The sequence below is a fragment of the Podarcis muralis genome, chromosome 7 (genome assembly GCF_964188315.1).
Source record: "Podarcis muralis chromosome 7, rPodMur119.hap1.1, whole genome shotgun sequence".
In the NCBI taxonomy this organism is placed as follows: domain Eukaryota; kingdom Metazoa; phylum Chordata; class Lepidosauria; order Squamata; family Lacertidae; genus Podarcis; species Podarcis muralis.
This window is the reverse complement of record NC_135661.1, coordinates 17,054,765-17,074,711: the sequence shown is the minus strand read 5'-3', so window position 1 is coordinate 17,074,711 and position 19,947 is coordinate 17,054,765. Positions and strand designations below refer to the sequence as shown.

General features: G+C 47.7%; 1 protein-coding gene across 7 annotated transcripts in view; it reads left to right on the top strand.

The window, feature by feature from the left end:
• The window catches only part of PRDM16 (PR/SET domain 16), a 458,346-nt gene extending 438,923 nt beyond the window's left edge, over positions 1 to 19,423 (top strand). For 4 of the 7 annotated variants that reach the window (XM_028740965.2, XM_028740964.2, XM_077931315.1 and 1 more), the window contains 5 exons: positions 4,919 to 5,088; positions 5,345 to 5,519; positions 9,658 to 9,888; positions 11,344 to 11,518; positions 15,305 to 19,423. In XM_028740965.2, coding sequence (XP_028596798.2) covers positions 4,919 to 5,088; positions 5,345 to 5,519; positions 9,658 to 9,888; positions 11,344 to 11,518; positions 15,305 to 15,439 — 886 coding nt within the window. In that variant the 3' untranslated portion in view covers positions 15,440 to 19,423. The remainder of the gene's footprint in view (positions 1 to 4,918; positions 5,089 to 5,344; positions 5,520 to 9,657; positions 9,889 to 11,343; positions 11,519 to 15,304) is intronic. The other 3 variants (XM_077931316.1, XM_077931318.1, XM_077931317.1) reach the window with 3 other exon arrangements.
• The last annotated feature ends 524 nt before the right edge of the window (positions 19,424 to 19,947 follow it).

Here is a 19,947-nt window from a genome sequence, read left to right as displayed (position 1 = left end):
GCTGAGATTCCTGCATTGCAGGGCGTTGGACTGGATGACCCTTGCGGTTCCTTCCAATTGTACAATTCTATAATTCTTTGACTTCACTGTGGTGTACTCCCTGGCAAATGTGTATAGGCAAAGGTGGGAGAAACTACAACCCTCCAGGTGTCCCTGGCCAGGTTTGCAGTAGTATCCCCTCTCCGAAAAAGAAGCAAATCTCAAAAAGTCAATGATGTGTGAGCATGCTCAATGGCAATGCAATGTTCTGTATCAATTGGAGAGAGAGAAAAGCCAATCAAAGCAAATGAATAAAGAGAAAGACAGGGAGATTCCCAACAGCGGCATTCTGCAAGCTGGTGTTCTCCAAAGTCTACAACTCACATCAACCCCAGCTAATACATTGGTGGGGGTGGAGGAAGCCATAGCTCAGTGGTAGAACATCTGTTCTCCAGGTAGAATTCAGCTCCCATATGAAAGTGTGGAAAGCCACTGCCAATCAGAGTGGTCAGTCCTGAGCTAGACTGACCGATACACAGTAGCTTCCTATCTTCCTATGTCTATTGGTCTAGGTGAGGAAAAGTAGGGGCTAAGCCCCATTGCTTCCTGCAATTAGATTAAGATAATATCAAACTCTGTTGAAACTGGGTCCACAGTTGCATCTTGAATTCATGGGTGGCAAATCTGGGGTAGACCCTATCTCCACATCCTCTCCAGGGGAGGACTGGAAATTCTCCCCCAACAGTTCAGGAAGAACTTGAGAATGGGAAAGATTTCCGAAACTGTTCATGAAATTGTGAAGTTTTAGTTCAGGCCTCCTGCTTCTCTGAATGCAAAGCCAGCCCCTCTCTTTGTCTAGGTCAGTGATTAAAAGCAGCACAGTGACCCCTCTGAGAACTCATATAACCCAATAACTGTTTCCCCTCACTCCTCATATGCTCAGCCATGAGATACAGCCTTCTTAACATCTTCCTCTGGTTTTGATATTTTTAAGCAAGGTAATTATCTAAACTCTGTATCCTAACTTCTATGCCCATCACTCACAGCTCAAGCAAGGAGCTGTCCAGAGTAACTTTTCAAAGACTTCCGGAACAGACAGGCAATGGGTGCTTTTTCTTAATTCGCACAAGGCTCTTTGAAGTCATCAATTATTATTATTTTAACAAAAGGAACAGGAAAATATGCTTTAAATGGCACACGGTACCAGCAAATAATATAGGTGACAGACATGGGGATCCTGACCTGTGTGCCTTTTTTTGTCTCTTAAAGAAGCTAGACCATCTTTTCATTTTTTTCCTGTTCCGTTTTAAACCCATCCCGGGAATGAAGGAGGCTCCTCACTCCTGTTGTCGGGAACAGAGGTGTGACTCAAATGTTTCCCAAAGTCCTTACAGTTCCAGGAATGTGGTAGCCCAGAAAGGAAAGCGACGTAGATCTCAGCTACAGATACGGTGGAAATATATTTCATAGAATTGTGAAATTTTAGAGTTGGAAGGGACCCTAAGGGTCACAAGTAGCCCAATCTTTTGGCAGGTTAGGATGAGAGGCAGTGGTTAGCTCAAAGTCACCCGTTGAGCTTCAATGGCAGAGTAGGGATATGACCAGGACGATTGGTTGACTAGGAGCTTTGGGGTATAGGGCATGTGGTTTGTAGCCACTGTGGTGGAATCTAGACGCATATTAAAAACACTGTGAAAATGCTTTTTTTTAAAAAAGCGTTTTTAAAAATATATTGAAATTGCCATAAGCTCACCGTCCCCATCTAGTGTCGCATCTGTATAATGCACTTAAAACACACTAGAAACATTATATTTGCATGGCCAAGTCGTAAGTCTTACTCCAAGTAGACCAAATGAAATTAATTGGCCTAAGTTAGCCACATCCACCCGTTTCACTCTGAGTAGGACTGGATACACACCTGTGTGTTTCTGTTGAAGACCGATAGCAATGGCTTTCCCTGTGTTGCAGACCACATGCTTTGAGAGTCCCCGTCCACTGTAGCCTAGTTCAGATGTAATAGGAAACCATGGTTTCTCACTATGTTAACAAGCTTATATGTGCCTCAGGTTCACGTGTTCTCCTGCTGCACCTCATGGTTGCGAAGCGTCATGTTCAGAAGCTTCCATTTCCACTTTTAAACAAACCACAGTTTCCCATGATGTCTAAAGCCCAGAAACCGTGGCTTACTTAGACTATGGCTCAGTGAGGCCAAGCCAGGGTTAAGCTGCGTTTTCAGAACCTGACTTGTTCTGAAATTGTGATTTCCTATTATGCCCCTAAAAGTTGCCAACACCACCTCCAGAAATATTTGAAATGACTCTGCTTTTCAGCAAGCCTGCCTTCCCCTCAGAATGGAGGATTTAATGACAGTGTTTTGTGACATGTAACACCTTGAGTCCAGCTCGTTTTTCAAAGCCGGCAAATCACAAGCTGAATGCGGGGTCCCAAAAACAAAACAAAAAGGAGAGTGTTTCATAAATGTATATCCGCTGTTTCCAAAAATAATAGGGGAGATATTTTTAGTCTCAGTCCCAGCTGTAGCGCATTTGGAAAGTATGTGCTGTCTGCATAATGTAGAATTGTGACAATTGCTCCCCTCCTTTGAAAGTTTATTTTTAAGAAAACAAACTCTGTGTACTCTGCATCAATAGGCTGAAGGATACAAGTGCTAGCAAATCTAATAAGCAGTCCTGTTGGCGGAGAGGGGGAAGCCTCCAAGGAAAGAACAAAGCTTGACTTCAACAGGCACTAAAATCCCAATTCCGTTTCTGGGTGCCCCAATGCTGCCCTCTTCAGGAAATCTGGAGATCTTGCACATTAGTTTTTTACAAGCCTCACAAACCTGTCTAAAATCCCTGGTAGAGGACAAGGATCCTGAGATCACATTAAGGGTAGCCAAATTCTGTGCGATTGCCATGAAACTTAGGGAACAAGCTGTGCTATCATAATGATTAAGGTTTTAAATGATAATTTTAGGTTATATGTTAGCGACTAAGTTTTTAATTTATATATATATATTTAACTGTTGCTATATCTGTATTGTCCCTGTTATACCTAAATGGAAATTCAAATGTATCCTTATTGTGTTTTATGACTGCCCTTGATATTGTATGTGGGCTGGAACTGGTCTGTGACCAAAATAATCACTTCAATTCAATTCAGCCTCACAAACCTTCCTGGGCCAAGATTGGTACCGCTGCTTATTACAGCTGCCATCATTAACCGCCTCAACTCCAATATTAGCAGCTACAGTAGCCATGAGAAACTCAACTCTTCCCGGCAGTAGTGTGCCCAAATCCTTTCTCGACCATGAAGCTTGCTGGGTGACCTTCAGCAGCTCACCAACTCTAAGCCTAATCTACTTCGTAGGGTTGTTTTGAGGAGGGGGAGAGCAATGTACAGTGGTACCTCTGGTTACGTACTTAATTCGTTCTGGAGGTCCGCTCTTAACCTGAAACTGTTCTTAACCTGAAGCACCACTTTAGCTAATGGGGCCTCCTGCTGCCACTGTGCCACCGCTGCACGATTTCTGTTCTCATCCTGAAGCAAAGTTCTTAACCTGAGGTACTATTTCTGGGTTAGCGGAGTCTGTAATCTGAAGCATCTGTAACCTGAAGCGTCTGTAACCTGAGGTACCACTGTACACCAACTTGAGCTCCTAGGAGAAAGGGGGAGGTCATCACCATCATCACATTCAATCAGATTTTGGGTCCCTGTTTAGCCAAACCTCAAGGTTTGCAGAAGCACTAAAATCTTTAGAGAGAGAAAGAAAAAACCCAAAGTGGGAGGAAACCCCAAAACAGCCCAATAAGGGCCGAGTCTTAGAAGGGAAAGGAAACCCCACAAAACTGAGAAAAGGGTGGAATGGAGTATCCTGAAACAAGGCGTGGTTGGATGGAACCTTGTACAGGAGCACTCCATTTTGTTGCAGGAACTTCTTGTAATTATTACCATAGTAAATTATTCAGGTGCCAACCTGGGTAGTTGGTAGTTTATCATTCCCTTTTATTGCGTGGTTTGGCCTTGCTTTTATTTGTTGAGCTATTTTTGTAAGCTTCTCTTATACTTCTGTGCAATCCAAAATGGCCGACAGTAAAATAATTGTAGTATCAATAAGGCCTCCCCCCTCTCGCCCCCCATAACCAAAACAAACAAATATCACAGCACGTAATAATCGTAAAAGCAACAGTCAGCAAATGAAAGGAGATTGCCTCCCACTGGGGTCCTAGCAACAAGTGTGATTGCTTGTTTATTTAGTTCTATGCAGCCATTGCCCAGCATGGGATTCCAGGGAGGGTTATGTGTAGCTTTAAAAAAAAATGAATTGGGGTAATACCGTCCACCTTCAAAAGCTTGGGCAAAAAGGCGCAACTGACGTCAAAATGTATGCAGTAGTGAGTTCAGATGAACTGCGGAGGGGAGTGTGTTCCAGAGTCTGAGGGCCACCACATTTGAGGCCTTCTCAAGCACCACCACCCCAGGCACTCGTACAATTGTAGAGTTGAAAGGGAGCCCTTAAGGCAGGGGTCAGCAAACTTTTTCAGCAGGGGGCTGGTCCACTGTCCCTCTGACCTTGTAGGGGGGCTGGACTATATTTGGGGGGGGGGATGAATGAATTCCTATTCCCCACAAATAACCCAGAGATGCCTTTTAAATAAAAGGACACATTCTACTCATGTAAAAACATGCTGATTCCTGGGCCGTCCGCGGGCCGGATTTAGAAGGTGATTGGGCCGGATCCAGCCCCCGGGGCCTTAGTTTGCCTACCCATGCCTTAAGGGTTAGCCAATCCAAGTCTCTGCAATGCAGGAACCACAGCTAATGAACTGTTTGCACAAGCTTCCTTTTGCCCCCTGAGAACCAACCATTGTAGACAACTTCTTTTATTCCCGTGTTATTGGGTTTCCCCCCACATTGTCTTTCTTCTTTCCCTCTCCAGATGTAAATATTGCGACCGGTCCTTCAGCATTTCATCCAACCTCCAGCGCCACGTCCGAAACATCCACAACAAGGAGAAGCCATTCAAGTGCCACCTGTGTAATCGTTGCTTCGGCCAGCAGACCAATCTCGACCGACACCTGAAAAAGCACGAACACGAGAGTGTGCCAGGTAATGGGGAACAGCGCAGGCCCAGAATTGTACGAGTGAAATGCGAGCCTTGATTTTCCCACCACCGACTGCTTTTTAAACGCTTTTTCAGAGGCAGAGAACCCAATGAGGCGATCTTTGGATAAGTGTTGTTCCCAGGTCAATTTGGCTTGTTTTCATTCGTTAGACTGATCGTGTGTCCTTCTTTACAGAGGACATTCCTCTGCTTGAAGGAGTCCTCTATTTAATGTGCGCCTGTTCTCTTCCGGCACCGCAGTGAGCCAGCACACGGGCGTCATCACGAACCACCTGGGGACCAACGCCTCCTCGCCGACCTCAGAATCAGACAACCATGCACTTTTAGACGAGAAGGAAGACTCGTATTTCTCCGAAATCAGAAACTTTATTGCAAATAGCGAGATGAACCAATCGTCGGGCTTAGCAGATAAAAGGTGAGTTGAGTTTCAACGTGCTTTTAGTGATGGAGCTGGGAGAGTATGAATTGTGAGCTTCCGGGTCAGAATCCGAGCCTACCCTCACAATGGGGAAGGGGCCATTTGGTTAGACATTAATTTTGGGAAGCGGGGTGGCTAGCCTAGCTCAGAGGTAGAGCACCTGCATTGCTGTTTTTGGACTCCAACTCCCATCACCCCTAGCTAGCAAGACCAGTGGTCAGGGATGATGGGAACTGTAGTTCAAAAACAGTTTGGGAAAACCCGATCTAAGACAACTTTGTACATTCACTATGGTGACAGTAACAACCTCAGCAGACATCTGCAAGGATTTTTGGGGAAGAGCTTAAAGGAATTAGGAAACAGCCTTATGGAAATGGATTGCTTGTGTTATAATTATAGGGCACTTCTGACTTAGTTTGGTATTTACGACTCAGTTCTACAGTGCGGTGATAGAACATGTCTGAGCTGCTTCACTACAGGTGGGGGCTCACATAAATGCTCCTTCATACAAAAAAAGGGAGTAAAAAATCCTCATACATAGAAAATAGTGTTTCAGGGAAAAGATTGACATGCTAGATTTCTGAATACAGTGGTACCTCGGGTTAAGAACTTAATTCATTCTTAACCTGAAACTGTTCTTAACGTGAGGTACCACTTTAGCTAATGGGGCCTCCCACTGCCGCCGCACAATTTCTGTTCTCATCCTGAAGCAAAGTTCTTAACCCAAGGTACTATTTCTGGGTTAGCAGAGTCTGCAACCTGAAGCATCTGTAACCCGAGGTACCACTGTACAAGGATTTATTTGTGAGTGTCGGGAATCAGATTCCACGACCTATAAGAAAATGGTTTCCTCAGCCTCACCTTGTATAAACACTACTGCTAATTTGACTTTTAGATTTCAGCATGTATGGACCTCCCTGCCACAGTAACTCAGGGCTGCCGAATGTGACCTTTTCCCACTGCCCCATTCCCTTAGAATGGATTCGGAGCATCTTAGTAGCTTGATACAACAGGCTTAGGCAGGAGACGGACACCAGCACTGGCTTCGATCTCCTTGCAGCCAAGAGGAAAATATGGCAATCTCATTCAGTACCAAAACAAAAAACAAAATCCCTGTGAAATAGTTTGCTTTTAAAACTTCGTGCTTTAGATCTAAATGAGAAAAGGAAACCTTGAAAAGTCAAGGATGGAGTTTTGGTGGAAAATCAGGAATCTTCCCACGTTAGTTGCAAACACACACAAATTGATGCCAAATTAGAGGTGGAATCCTCAGCAGACTGGCATAATTGATCTCTAGGGAGAATGAAATTGGGGGGACCTGGCTTTCGTATGTGTGGGTTTTTGTTGTTGTTGTTTTTAAATTACAAGCAGCTTGTGAGCTTGTTTAGACTACGTGATGAGATGCAGGGCACACAGGAAGCTTGTGTGCTCCCTACCCTTAATTTTTTTAAACCTCACATTGACTGGGGGAGATATTTAATCTGCTTACAGACCAAGAGAAGAAACAAATAGGGTCCTTTTTGTACCCTGCACTCAAATACACACACTCTCTCTCCATCCTACTAGGCAGTGCCAGTTGCAATTACGATCAGGCTATTCTGATCTTTCCAAATGCCATGTAATGTGAACATGGACATTTAAGAAAGAAAGAAAGAAAATACTTAATTTGTGTGGGTTTTTTGCATCAAGAATTCCATGCTTGGAGTGGGGCCCCCAAGTCAGACACTAATCACGGCATTTCTGATGGCTCTTGAGGGTCGATGCTTATTTTCTGTCTGGGACAATGTTGTTCCTGGATCCTGGTGGGACTGTGGCAAAGATATCATCTGAATTAAGCATGGCAAGCTGTCAGCGCTGGGTTTATAGTCAGCCAAGCATACAGAACTTTGAAATGAGTGATGTCATTCAAGTTCCTTATTTACCTGGCATGGGCTGTGAACTTCTCCAGCTCAGCTGTGTTATATCGATTGAGTGTCATTTCCATCCAGCTTAGAATACAGGCCATTTCAGAGCATCAGCGAAGATCCCTGGGAAATAAAAGTTTTCCATAGTGCCTTAAGTATACTATGGCAATCTCAAACACCGCGCAAATTGTTGTTGCTGCTGCTGCTGCTTTTCTCACCAAGGGACTGGAAGCAACTTAACATTAAATACAATTTAACTTTGTTAAACTTTCTTCCTGTTTTCCCCCATCTTTTTTCTTGTTTTTCTATTTTCTTTTTGTGTACACTCTTTTTCTTTCACAACAGAACAATGTGTTTGATTATGTGTGATTTTTTAATGTGGAAATCAAGATTATTTTTTAAAAAAACCATGGAAGACAATTAAGAGCAGCCAAGTTAAAATCTAAAAAAACAAACAGGCCCAGCTATACAGATAAAAGGCAGGGCTTAGTTATCCTACCCACTAAAAGAAGCCACAGCTCCAGTCCTTTCAAATTAAGGGCCAAAAGCCCAGGTAAAGAGAAGAGCCTTAAAAGCAGGGGTGTACCTATGGACTGCTCAAGTCGGCCCACCAAGGGTACAGACCCAAAGAGGTGCAAAAAGTGTGTCTCTTCACTCTTGGTCAGAGTGACGTAGGAGCCCACCTGCTACGAAGTCTCCCAGCAGCTTTTCCACTGCTCGGGGCAGCCGGGCAAGGTGTGCAGGCTGTTCTGGGCAGTGGTGTAGCGTGGGTTGTCAGCACCCGGGGCAAGGCAAGTAATTTGCGCCCCCTAACCCGTGGATTTGCACCCCCTAACCAATGGATTTGCCCTAACCCCAGATGTTGCGCCCAGTGCGGCCAGCCCCCCCCCTGCACCCCCCACGCTACGCCACTGGTTCTGGGCTCCTTGGCAGAGAAATTTGGTCACCAGCAGGGGCCACTGCAGTTGCCCCTTTTCCTAATGGCACTGTTAGATGTGTGAGTGGAGCACCCAGTGGAATTTGCGGGGGGGAGAAAGAATGAGAGTGGGTGAGGAGTTGGAGGAGGGAATGGAAGAAGAAGAAGAAGAGTTTGGATTTGATATCCTGCTTTATCACTACCCTAAGGAGTCTCAAAGCGGCTAGCATTCTCCTTTCCCTTCCTCCCCCACGACAAACACTCTGTGAGGTGAGTGAGGCTGAGAGACTTCAAAGAAGTGTGATTAGCCCGAGGTCACCCAGCAGCTGCATGTGGAGGAGCGGAGACGCAAACCCGGTTCCCCAGATTACGAGTCTACCGCTCTTAACCACTACACCACACTGGCATGGGGGAGGCAGAAGGGAAAGCATCAAACTGAGGGAGGAGGGAAGAAGGCAGACTGCACCAAGGTGGAGGAGGGGAGGCAGAACAGAGCAGACCTGACCCTGATGGTCACGGGGGGGGGGGGGGAGTCACTGGCGAATGCAGAAAGCGACAAAAAGCAAACTTTTTGAGTTTCTGGTCCATGGTCTCTCCTGACTTCAGAGGCACAAGGGAGCCCCGGTATGCCTCTCCCTAAAAGTAGATCCATTAGTACCTGGGATGCTATAAGGAGTGCGCTCAGTTGTAGCCCATGAAGCTGTAGGCCGTGGGACATGTACTTTCCGGGTAAAAAGCATGGGACGTGGGCGGCCCTGTGGTCTAAACCGCTGAGCCTCTTGGACTTGCCAATTGGAAGGTTGGCAGTTCAAATCCGCATGACGGGGTGAGCTCCCGTTGCTCTGTTCCAGCTCCTGCCAACCTAGCAGTTTGAAAGCACGCCAGTCAAAGTAGATAAATAGTTACCACTGTGGCGGGAAGGTAAACAGTGTTTTTGTATGCTCTGGTTTCTGTCACAGTGTTCTGTTGTGCCCGAAGCGGTTTAGTCATGACCTGGAAAGCTGTCTGTGGACAAACTCTGGCTCCCTCGGCCTGAAAGTGAGATGAGCGACACAACCCCAGAGTCACCTGTGACTAGACTTAACTGCCCAGGGGTCTTTTACCTTTACCTTTTTACTTTCCTGGACATAAGACATTCTCAAAGGAGCAGAGGTTAAGAAGGCATGTGGATGAGAAAATGTCCTAGCATATTTCTTATAACCCAGCAGCCGAAAAGCACCTTTACAAAGATGGGCGTGACTCTCAAACTGAAAGTCATCTTTGTTCTCTGTTTACCACAACCCCCCTCCAAAACCTTTGCACTTGCAACCCACAGGCCTGAAATCCAGAATGCTGATGGCAACTCCCAGTGCCATGGCCTCCCAAATGACAAAACGGAGGATGTCGACGAGGAGGAGGAAGAACTGGAAGAGGAAGATGATGACAGCCTGACAGGGAAGTCACAGGACGAGACGGCATCGCCGACGACAGAGCCGCAAGGAGGGTATGAGGATGAGGAAGATGAAGAGGCCACGTCCCTTACCATGAGTTTTGACCGCACCCGAAGGTGGGTGGGACAGGACTTTCAGTGTGTGGTGGGGGGGAACGCCTGCTTTTCCCACCCCTCATTGGCAAGTCGTGGGGGGATCGTGAACCATCCATTCGGCGTGGCTATAGCATCCGCCCTAGAGGTGCATTGGTACCTCTGCAATGAAGGGAGTCTAGCTCAGCTCTCAGCATTAGCCTTGAGCTGCGGTGACAGGCAAAGCTACAAAACATCAGCAGCATCCCATGCAAGCTTCCGCAGGTTGCAGAGAGAGCCCTTGGACACCTTTACGCATGTCTGCTTCATCCAAGGCATCCGGGGATCATGGGAAGTGCAGTTCCCATGGGTCCCTGTATGCCCTGGCAGGCACGTCTAAGGTCCCCTCTAGCTTGTGTCCCTCCCAGCATGGATGAGAACTCTCAACCTCACACAAACACACACACGGCTGGGAAATAAGGCATAGTCAAGTGTAGTATGGATCACCCAGCATTTTTCAGGAAAGACTGTGAGGCTCAATCCACTCATCAAGAGCATGGCAGTGTCTGAAACCCTCTATGCTCGCCATATTTCACCTGCGGTTGGTGAGGCCTTTGCTGTTTTTGCTCCTCACCATGGCGTTACCCTGAGGGAACCAGGTGCTCCAGAGCCTAGAGGGGGCCTTTTGGACTCTTTTGTCTCCATTATGAAGTCCATAACTTTCAGCTACACACACACACACACACACGCACACACACACACACATGTAAGCAGACGCCCACAGCTTCCTCTTCCTTGGTCTCAGTGCTGCCGAGTTCTACAACTCTAGAACTGTTTGGCTCGGCCTGTCGTTGGCTCTGGCGCCACCTGCTGTTGACCTCCCCGCCTTCCACCCTACCATCTGGATGGGCACCAGCTGGTGCTGACCCCCCCCCCCATACAAGCAAGCAAGAGGCATTATCAGAGTGCAAGGACACAATCCCGCCAAGCAGAAGCACTTGGTGGTGGGGGGGGGGGCAATAGCAGGAGCAATGGGGTCTAGGGAGAATCCCAAGGGTTGCATTGTATAGCAGGGCCAGGGCAGGCACTGAGAACCCCTTTGAGGCATCTCCAGGGAGAGCTCCTCAGCTGGGCAGTGAGACCAAATGGCGCATGCAGCACCAGATGCCAGTGAGACGGCGTGCGATCCAAGCTCACACGGCCATGCCCACGCCATGCTTTGCTTGTTCCTCGGTGTCATTTGCAAGCCCCTCATCTGTCCGTCCATGTGCCTCTCTCTCTCTCTCTCTCTCTCTCTCTCTCTGTGTGTGTGTGTGTGTGTTGTGTGTGTCCCTCTCCCTTTAACACGTCCTGCATGTAGCTTCCGGGCAGCTCCTCCACGGTCTGTGCATGTTGTCAGCCCCTGCCCGAGTTTGGCGACGCTCACCTTGGCCCCGTTTGTGAACAGTCAGATGCGCTAACAGGTCCACCCCTCCCCTCCCCTCCTGGTCATTGGTACAGGTGTGTTGAGGAGGACGAAGCCGGCCTGTTAGATTTGGAGCAGTTACCGCAGTTTGGGAAGGGGCTGGATCTACGCAAGGCGTCCGAGGAAGCTTTTGAAGTTAAAGATGTGTATAACCCCACCTTAGACTCTGAGGCAATAAAACAGACTCTGTACAGGCAGGCTAAAAATCAGGTAGGTGTACCCTTGGGGTATTTTCCACAGTTTTCCCTCTCGTGGTGACGAAGGGGGTTCAGCCCGTTTGGTTTCCTTTCCTCGCTGAAGGTCCCCATGAGCAATGGCCAACACTGGGAACTCGCAGCCAAGCAGTGGCAGGTCCCGCAAAACATTATAGGGGCATGTTTTCATCAGGAGTTATGGGTTGGGTTGCCTACCACTCTGACCTCAGAGGCGATGGTGGGAAGGACAAATGGGTCAACCTGCACGGCCAATTTCTCTCGGGTTTTATAGGCTGAGTCAGTGTTTTGAAGATTTGCTGTGGGGAGCGGTACCAAGAAAATGCATCAAACATGGACATGAGTTGCTAGAAATTTTGAGGGTCCTTTTCTCGGTGGTGGGGTAGGTTGCATACCTTACTTACAGGAGAGGTAGCCTTGGGTAGATGGTTTGGTGGTGGGGTTTTTTATTTCACTTTTTTAATAAGTCCGAGAACTTGCCAAGTGCAATTGGCAGCCAGCAAACCTCCCTGTCTTACCGCATCCTTCAAAATTCCTTCCAGCCACGTGGCTGTTTCTGCACTAGATCATTATGAAATGCTAGCAGCAAGAAGGAATGCAGAAGGCTGTGGAGCAGGACCAGCCAATGTGGTCCCCTCCAGATGTTTTTGGATACCAGCCTCCATCACCCCTGTTGATTGAGGATGAAGGGAGTCGTAGCCCAAGCAAACCAGGAGGTCACTACCTTGCCTACTCCTGCTGTAGGTCATGGGTGGAGAATCTGTGGCCCTCCAGATGTTGCTTGAATAAAAGTCCTATCATCCCTTGCCATTGCCCATGCTTGCTGAGGCCCATGGGTGTCCAACCACTGCTGGAGGACCATTGGTTCTCCAGCCCTGCTTTAGAGAGACCAAGGTGCTCGCTGGCCGTTGAATTATGGAGAAATAGGTTCAACCCAGCACTTGTTTCATACTGCCATAGCTTGCCACTCCTCGCCTTGAAAAAGGAAGAAGCAAGAATCCTTGGCAGGAGCATTGGTGAAGTGGTAGAGATCCTATCAACTGCCTCTCAGATCACCACTCTTTTCTTAAACTCAAGAAACATTGCTGTGCAAAGTGCAAAGTTCTGTTGAGAGACCAGCTGCCCACCTTCTCAACTTCTCAGACCACGCTCTGCATCAATACGGGTACCAATTTGGGTGGTGGTCTTGCGGGTTGCAGCCAGCTGAGTTCTGCTCAGAGAAGACCCATTGAAATGAACAAGTCTAAGTTCTTCATTGCAATGGGTTTACTTTGAAGATGGTCCCTATGCAACACAACCCCAGTATTCATTCACCCTGTCACAGCATCCCTGATCCTGGGGAGATTTGAGGTCTGTGAAAATTCTCTATCACAGCTCCCCCTAGCCTTTCTTCTGAGAACTGCAGTTATGAAGGTTTTTACCTGGGAAGATAAAGATAAAGGTTTTTACCTGGGAAGATTGCTGTTTAAGCCATCTGTAGGAAAGACCCTCCCTGTCAGTAGCTGCAGAGAACCTCAAGTTCCCCTACTTTTGTTTTGTGTGGGAAACTTAATTATCATGTTCTTCTTTGTTGAGAAAGAGAGGGAGGTCTCATTTCCTGTTTCCATGCATGTCTCTTTGTCTTTGTCTTTTTAATACTAATATGCCAAAAACCTACTAATTTTTTATGGACTTTGTGTTCTCTGTTCCTGTTTCCCTGCAATTTCAGTCTCGGTTTTACAGAGGGCTCCTGTTGTTGCTTTGCTACAATGGTATATACACCGCCACCGCCACAGAATTGTGATTTGGCCAAAGGCAGTAGAGCTGAGAAGGAGGGAGAACACAGGATTTCATTTCCCAAACCTAAACCTTTTTACTGTTCACTCTGAAGTCCATCCTCCTCTTTTCCTAGTGAGGAATCCTGCACTCATCTCCCTGGATTCCATGGTCAACATTTGTTATTGGATCTCAGTAGGATGGGGAACACAGGACATTGTTTCCCCTGACCACACTTTTCTGATACTGATTCAGACCAATCAGTCTGGTGGAAACAGCATCCTCTGGTTGGATGGCCATGTGTCAGGGATTATTTAACTGTGATTCCTTCATTGCAGGGGGAGGTGGACTAGATGGCCCTTGGCGGTATCTTCCAACTCTACAGTTTCTATGGGGAAAAAACCCCTCTCCCTCTGGATTCCAGAGCAAGGACAGCCTAAGAACCCATCCAGTTCAAGCAGTGGTGCCATCAGGGGGCAGAGGTCCAGGGATGCCCCACTCAGCACAAATGAGTTGGGTGCCTCCTCCCTTCCCATTGCAGCAGTGTTCACTTACCACATTTGGAAGCAAGTGGTGACATTGCCATCTCGAGGGGGGAGGGGCTAGTTTTCTCAGGCTCAAGGGTCACATTGCCACCTTCCAAGCCCCCAGAGGCTGCATGCCAGAGGTGGCGAGTGTGGCTTAAAAATGGGCATGGCCACCAGAGCAGGTGGGAGGCAGGTCATCCCCTTCCCCATTGATCCAATCAATTATTTGGTTCGGGGCAAGGGGGCAACCTCAGTCAGGAAGTGAGGGAACTGAAACATAAGGATGCCAGAGGATGAGATGTGTAAACTGAGCCATTCTGATTTCCCATCTCACCCCGCCCCACCCCAAAAGCAAGGGTAGCCAACGTGGCACATTCAAGAGGCTACTGAACTGCAACTCCCATCATCTCTTGGCCATATGGGCTGGAGTTCATGGGAGACAACCTTGGCCGCCACTGAGATTTAATCAGAGCAGATGCATAAGAATTAAGAGACCTTGGGCGCTCGTGCCCGTTCCCTTCGCTGGGTTGCATTCAGTGCTAGGTAAAGGTAAAGGGACCCCTGACCATTAGGTCCAGTCATGGCTGACTCTGGGGTTGCGGCGCTCATCTCGCTTTATTGGCCGAGGGAGCCGGCATACAGCTTCCGGGTCATGTGGCCACCATGACTAAGCCACTTCTGGCGAACCAGAACAGCGCACGGAAATGCCGTTTACCTTCCCGCCAGAGCGGTACCTATTTATCTACTTGCACTTTGACGTGCTTTTGAACTGCTAGGTTGGCAGGAGCAGGGACCGAGCAACGGGAGCTCACCCCGTCGCGGGGATTCGAACCGCCGACCTTCTGATCGGCAAGCCCTAGGCTCTGTGGTTTAACTCACATTCAGCGCTAGCCCTGCTCAAAAGAAACCCACTGACATTAACAGGCATGACCCAAGTAGGTCTATTGATTCCAGTGAGTCTACTCTGAGTAGGACTTGGTTGGCTACAAGCCAGCGGGGATATATTCTGAGCGTGAAGAATGCCAGACACAACTCTTGAAGTCCGGGAACATCTGGAGAGCACGGTGCTTGCTGCCATAGTCCCATTCAAAAACATGGTGCACCTTCAGGAAAAGTGCTCTTGCACCAAAGTCCCTTGAAGTGAATGGGGGTGACATTTGTTTATCATGACTACATTTATGCCCCGCCTTTCCTTTAAGGAGCTTAAGGTGGTGTGCGTCATTCCTCTTCTACTATTTCATCCTCACAACAACCCTGTGAGGTAGGCTAAGCTGAGAGACTGTGCCCCCTTAGTAAGCCTCACAGCTGAGTGAGAGATTTCAAACTGGGCTTCCGGGTCTCAGCCCAGCCCTCTAACCACTACACTGCACTGCCTTTCTTAGAATCCTGACAAACACACACACACACACACACACACACTTTTCTTTGCTGACAAAGATCTGACCAGCATGTATTGATGCCCTCTTTCCCTCGCTGTGTTTTTCTTCTCTTCCCCCCCTTAGGCTTATGCAATGATGTTGTCCCTTTCTGAGAACACTCCCCTCCATCCTTCTTCCCAGAACTCTCTGGATGCTTGGTTGAACATGGCAGGTGCTGCTTCTGAGCCAGGAGGCTTCAGCGCCGTCGGTCATCTCTGAGAGGCTGGAGGAGAAGGCGCCCGGCCCGAGATCCCAAGCAAGGAGGCCGAGGTGCCACACGTCTCCCCTCTCAGACCTTCTGGTCAGCAGCGGAGGACTGGACAGGAAGCCCTCGGGGCTCACCCACCCACCCACCACCGGGAGAAGGAACCCACCACGGACAGCTCGTTCCCTGTTTCGTCGGACCTAGGAAACCACCACCGCAGCAGACCCGGGGGCCTGCCATCTCTCTGATGCATAGTACATCCCAGGAGTGAAACTTGCTTCCTGCATTGGGCTGGGGGGGGGGGGAGACCAGGTGCATTTGTCGTTAGCAAATCCAGTCGTGCCCCACCCTCTCACGTTACAGACCGTGTTGCTGAGCCAGCAAAAACCTCCTTGTAAACTACCCCACATGAAGTCCTTTGACCCTCGTATCCAGTTCTGCTAAGAAGAAGAAAACAACGTTCTAGGCCAGGTCCCATTCTAATGAAGTCACTGGAGTTCTGCTGAGATTAGGACTTCTGTTGAATTTCATTTGCTTCCTTCCCCCTCTTTAAAAGAAAAAGAAAAAGGTGTCAAGTTCCTTTCCCTCATCTTATGTGCATTGTGTAAACCCTTCTTCGGATAGCCTCTCTGTGGGTAATAACCTCTCTTGTCCCCCAGTGGTTGCCTTTTGGAAAGCTTGTTGGCACACTTTTTTAAAGGGAAAAAAACCCTCTGTAACTCCGGTTTACAGCCGCCCATTGCCACTTCTCTTGAGGGGTTTTCACACGTTACGTTCAACAATGAGTGCACAGTCTTTCTGGCCCGGGGTGCACATCTACTGAGCTGTACGCTTGTACGGTTATTCACATATAACAATCAAGGAGTGTAGAGTCTGTGTGCAAGTCACAATTTTCCACACACACGCTGATAGCTGTGTTCAGCATAATGTGTGGAACAAGCCACGCATTATGTGAAGTTCTGACGCTGAGCTGAGGAGCGGCTGGGGCTGTGGAAGGAAACTTTGTGTATGGCCTTCACTATCCCACCTGCCCAGGTTGTGCTTATGATGGAAAATAGCCTGTAAAAGTTTGAAATGGGCAAGAGAGGTGCTATGTAATTTCCCTTTCCTGTTGCACGGCCAGAGAACAGAATTACTCCCCTATAGCTTGAAGTAGTTAAGGTTCTGGACTTTGTGGTGGTGGGGAGAACAAAATCAGCTCCTCTGATAAATGGGGCGTACAGACCCTCCTTCCCTCTGACCCGAGAAGCGTCACAAGTCTTACTGAAATTCCCTTTGCTTCCCTTTGAACTCCTCTGTTTGCTTGTTTTGGTCTGCCAGATTGCCAAATCTGCCTTGCAGTTGCGCTTTCGGTGGAACTTTGACAGCAGCTTCGACACAGGTGTGGATCGGGGCCACTCCTGGGGTTCTTAAAGTGGGGCCTGGGGGCATCAATCAAAGCATCTTGCTAGGGTCCAGCTCCACAATTTTTGTTTCCCACCCAGGGATGGGCTGGCAACCTCTCTTGCAGACTGTGGCAGCAGAGTTTTGCACAGAGACCTGGCAGAGGGCAAACCGTGAGTCTTGTGCCAACAGGTGGGAAGCCTCAAGTCTGTTGCCAGGTCAGCTCCCATGCAGAACACCAGACTTCGCCAATCGGGTGCCATCCAGATGTTGTGGTCACAACTCCCACCCGCCCCAGCCAGCACAGTGGGAATTGTAGTCCAAAACATCTGAAAGGCACCAGATTGGCGAGAGGCTGTTGGCAAGAAGACAAGGTCCCAAGACAACACCATCCAAAGCCAGCCTTATTCCTCTCTCCCCTAACTTCTTCAGTATAAAGGGGCAACCTTTCCCACCATATCCAGAACCACTATTTAAACTCATTCCTAAAGCAAGGACAAATAGTATTACGAAGGTATCTGATTAGTTTTTGTTTATTTTTGTTTGCAGATTTTCAGTTCTGATTCCTTCCTGTCCAGTGCCAATGTTTTCAAATCATCTCTAGATCATGTTCCAGGACACAGAAATAGTATTGAGACCTTAATGCCGAATTGTTGTGAGTCCAGCATTCGCTTTGCTTAGGGTTCATCCAGGTTTAGGGGGTTTTAGAGTACAGGGTTGGTTTTTAGAGTAAGTTTGGGCAAGAAGGGTAATTATCAGGTGCTCAGGTCTTCCTGTAGTTGCTGCCAAGGCAAGAACTAGACAATAGGGCAGAAGTTGCCAAAGAGATGCCCGTGCGCACACATCTGCCCACAGAGGTCCTTCCTGCTACCCATGTGATTCCCCTCTCCAGTTTCAAGTTCAGCTTGGAAGCAGCATTCTGTAGTAACCAATAGCATGCTGTGGTTGTGTCTGCTGGCTTGTGGGGTATGCAGCACCTGTGAGTTATCTCTGGCTTGCAAATGGGCCCCACAGCTCCCCAAAGCTTGGTGACACCTGCATTGTGGCAGGCAGGAAGTGACTGTACTGGAGGAAACATTAAGACGGATGTTTCTCCTGGGTTCTTCCCAGTATTATCTAATGGGTGGGGGAGAATGTGAAACAACATAAGCAACATCCTGCATTTATTTCTGTCCCTGTTCTACTTCTCTGGCTTTGTGGCACCATGACAGTGCCACATCCCGAATTTTTGTTTTACGCGGCATTACAGGGAGAGAGGGAACCAGACAACCATGGTTACCGATTGCAGTCAAAGGCACCACCTTGTAGATAACATCAAGCTCTGACTTCAGAAACCACCTCGTCTTCCCATCTCTGTGTTGCTGTACAGTCATACCTTGCTTCTCAAACACCTTGCGAGTTGCACGTTTTGGCTCCCGAACGCCACAAACCCAGAAGTGAGTGTTCCAGTTTGCGAGCGTTCTTTGGAACCCAAACATCCAACTCAGCTTCTGCGGCTTCCGTTTGAGTGCAGCAAACTCCCACAGCCATTTGGAAGGCACGCCTTGGTTTTCGAGCGTTTTCGAAAGTCGAACAGACATCCGGAATCGATTACGTTCGGGTGCCATGGTACGACTGTACTGGAGACTTTGCATTCTGAAATAGTTGGCTCTCCCATCTCTTTTTTTCCCCATTGATCACTCTGCACCAGGCCGTTCCTTACATAATTGCCTGTGCACTGTAAAAAGGAGTTTCTCACAACGGCATAAACTTAGATCAGCTTTATTATTCCAGTTTACCTATCCTGGCTCCCCACCTCCCACCCCAAGGATATTGGGAACTATGGTTTGGTCAAGGTGATACTCTGTTGAAGAGATTGCTAGGTCTCCTGGCAGTGCTATGTTTCCCTGGGAGAAAGGAAATATGGCTAAATCAGTTTGCAATCTGTAGTGCAGATGTGCCCCATGTTAACATTTTACAGTGGTGCCTCACAAGACGAAAAGAATCCGTTCCGCAATTCTCTTCGTCTAGCGGTTTTTTCGTCTTGCGAAGCAACCCCATTAGCAGCTAAGAGGATTAGCGCTATTAGCGATTTAGCGGCTTAGCGGCTATTAAAGGCTTAGCGGCTAAGCTGTTAAAAGGCTATTAACGGCTTAGCGGCTTTGAAAAAGGGGGGGAAGCGGGGGGGAATGGCGAGACTCGCAAGACGTTTTCGTCTTGCGAAGCAAGCCCATAGGGAAATTCGTCTTGCGAAGCGCCTCCGAAATGGAAAACCCTTTCGTCTAGCGGGTTTTCCGTCTTGCGAGGCATTCGTCTTGCGGGGCACCACTGTACAGGCCTGCGCAAATACCCAGAAGTCATTTCCAAGTCTTGAAGCTAAGTGTCTATCTGGTGCCTTAAGGACTGTATGCAATCAAGTCCTACTCAGAATTGGATCCAAGTTAGTAATTAATTTCAGCCAGTGTTGTCTGAATAAGATGAGCATTGGTTGGATAAAAGTTTCAGGTGCCAGGGTACCTTCTCACATGCATTATCATTCATATATTTTCAAGTTTTGCTTTTAAAATCCAGCTTTTTTGGGGGGGGGTGAAGCTTACAACTTTAAGTCTTGTCAATAAATTGGAAGGCAGCCATTTTTTTAAAAAAAAAAAAAATACTTCTACCTACACCCTCCCGCAAAACCCTAAATCTCCTAAAACCTAATGGCTCCAGTAATAGGGTTGCCATAGGTCCTCTACTTCTAGGACACGTTCTCTTTTTCATGGGCATGTAAAATGAGAGTCATCATAGACATCCATAGTTAAAAGCAGAAGTCAGCAAATGTGTCCTCTTTTTTGCTCTTCAAAATATGGCAACCCTAAATTAGTTGGGACTTTGCGGGGGGGGGGGCAAAGGACACACCTGAGCTGAACTGAAAATTTTCAGAGAACACTTGTCAGAAATAATATTTTGAGATTTTTTTATTTTCTCACCTCCCTAGGGGGGAAAAAAGACTAAATATTCTCCATCGTTATTCATTTGCAGGTCAGGTTTTTTGTTTAAGTGCTGGTGGTGACCACTGTTTGTATTACCTAATGTCCCAGAATAATGCATTTTGGAATGTACAAAGTGGTGGTTATGCTGTCAGATCTTAAATTTCAATGGCAAAAAAAATATTTTT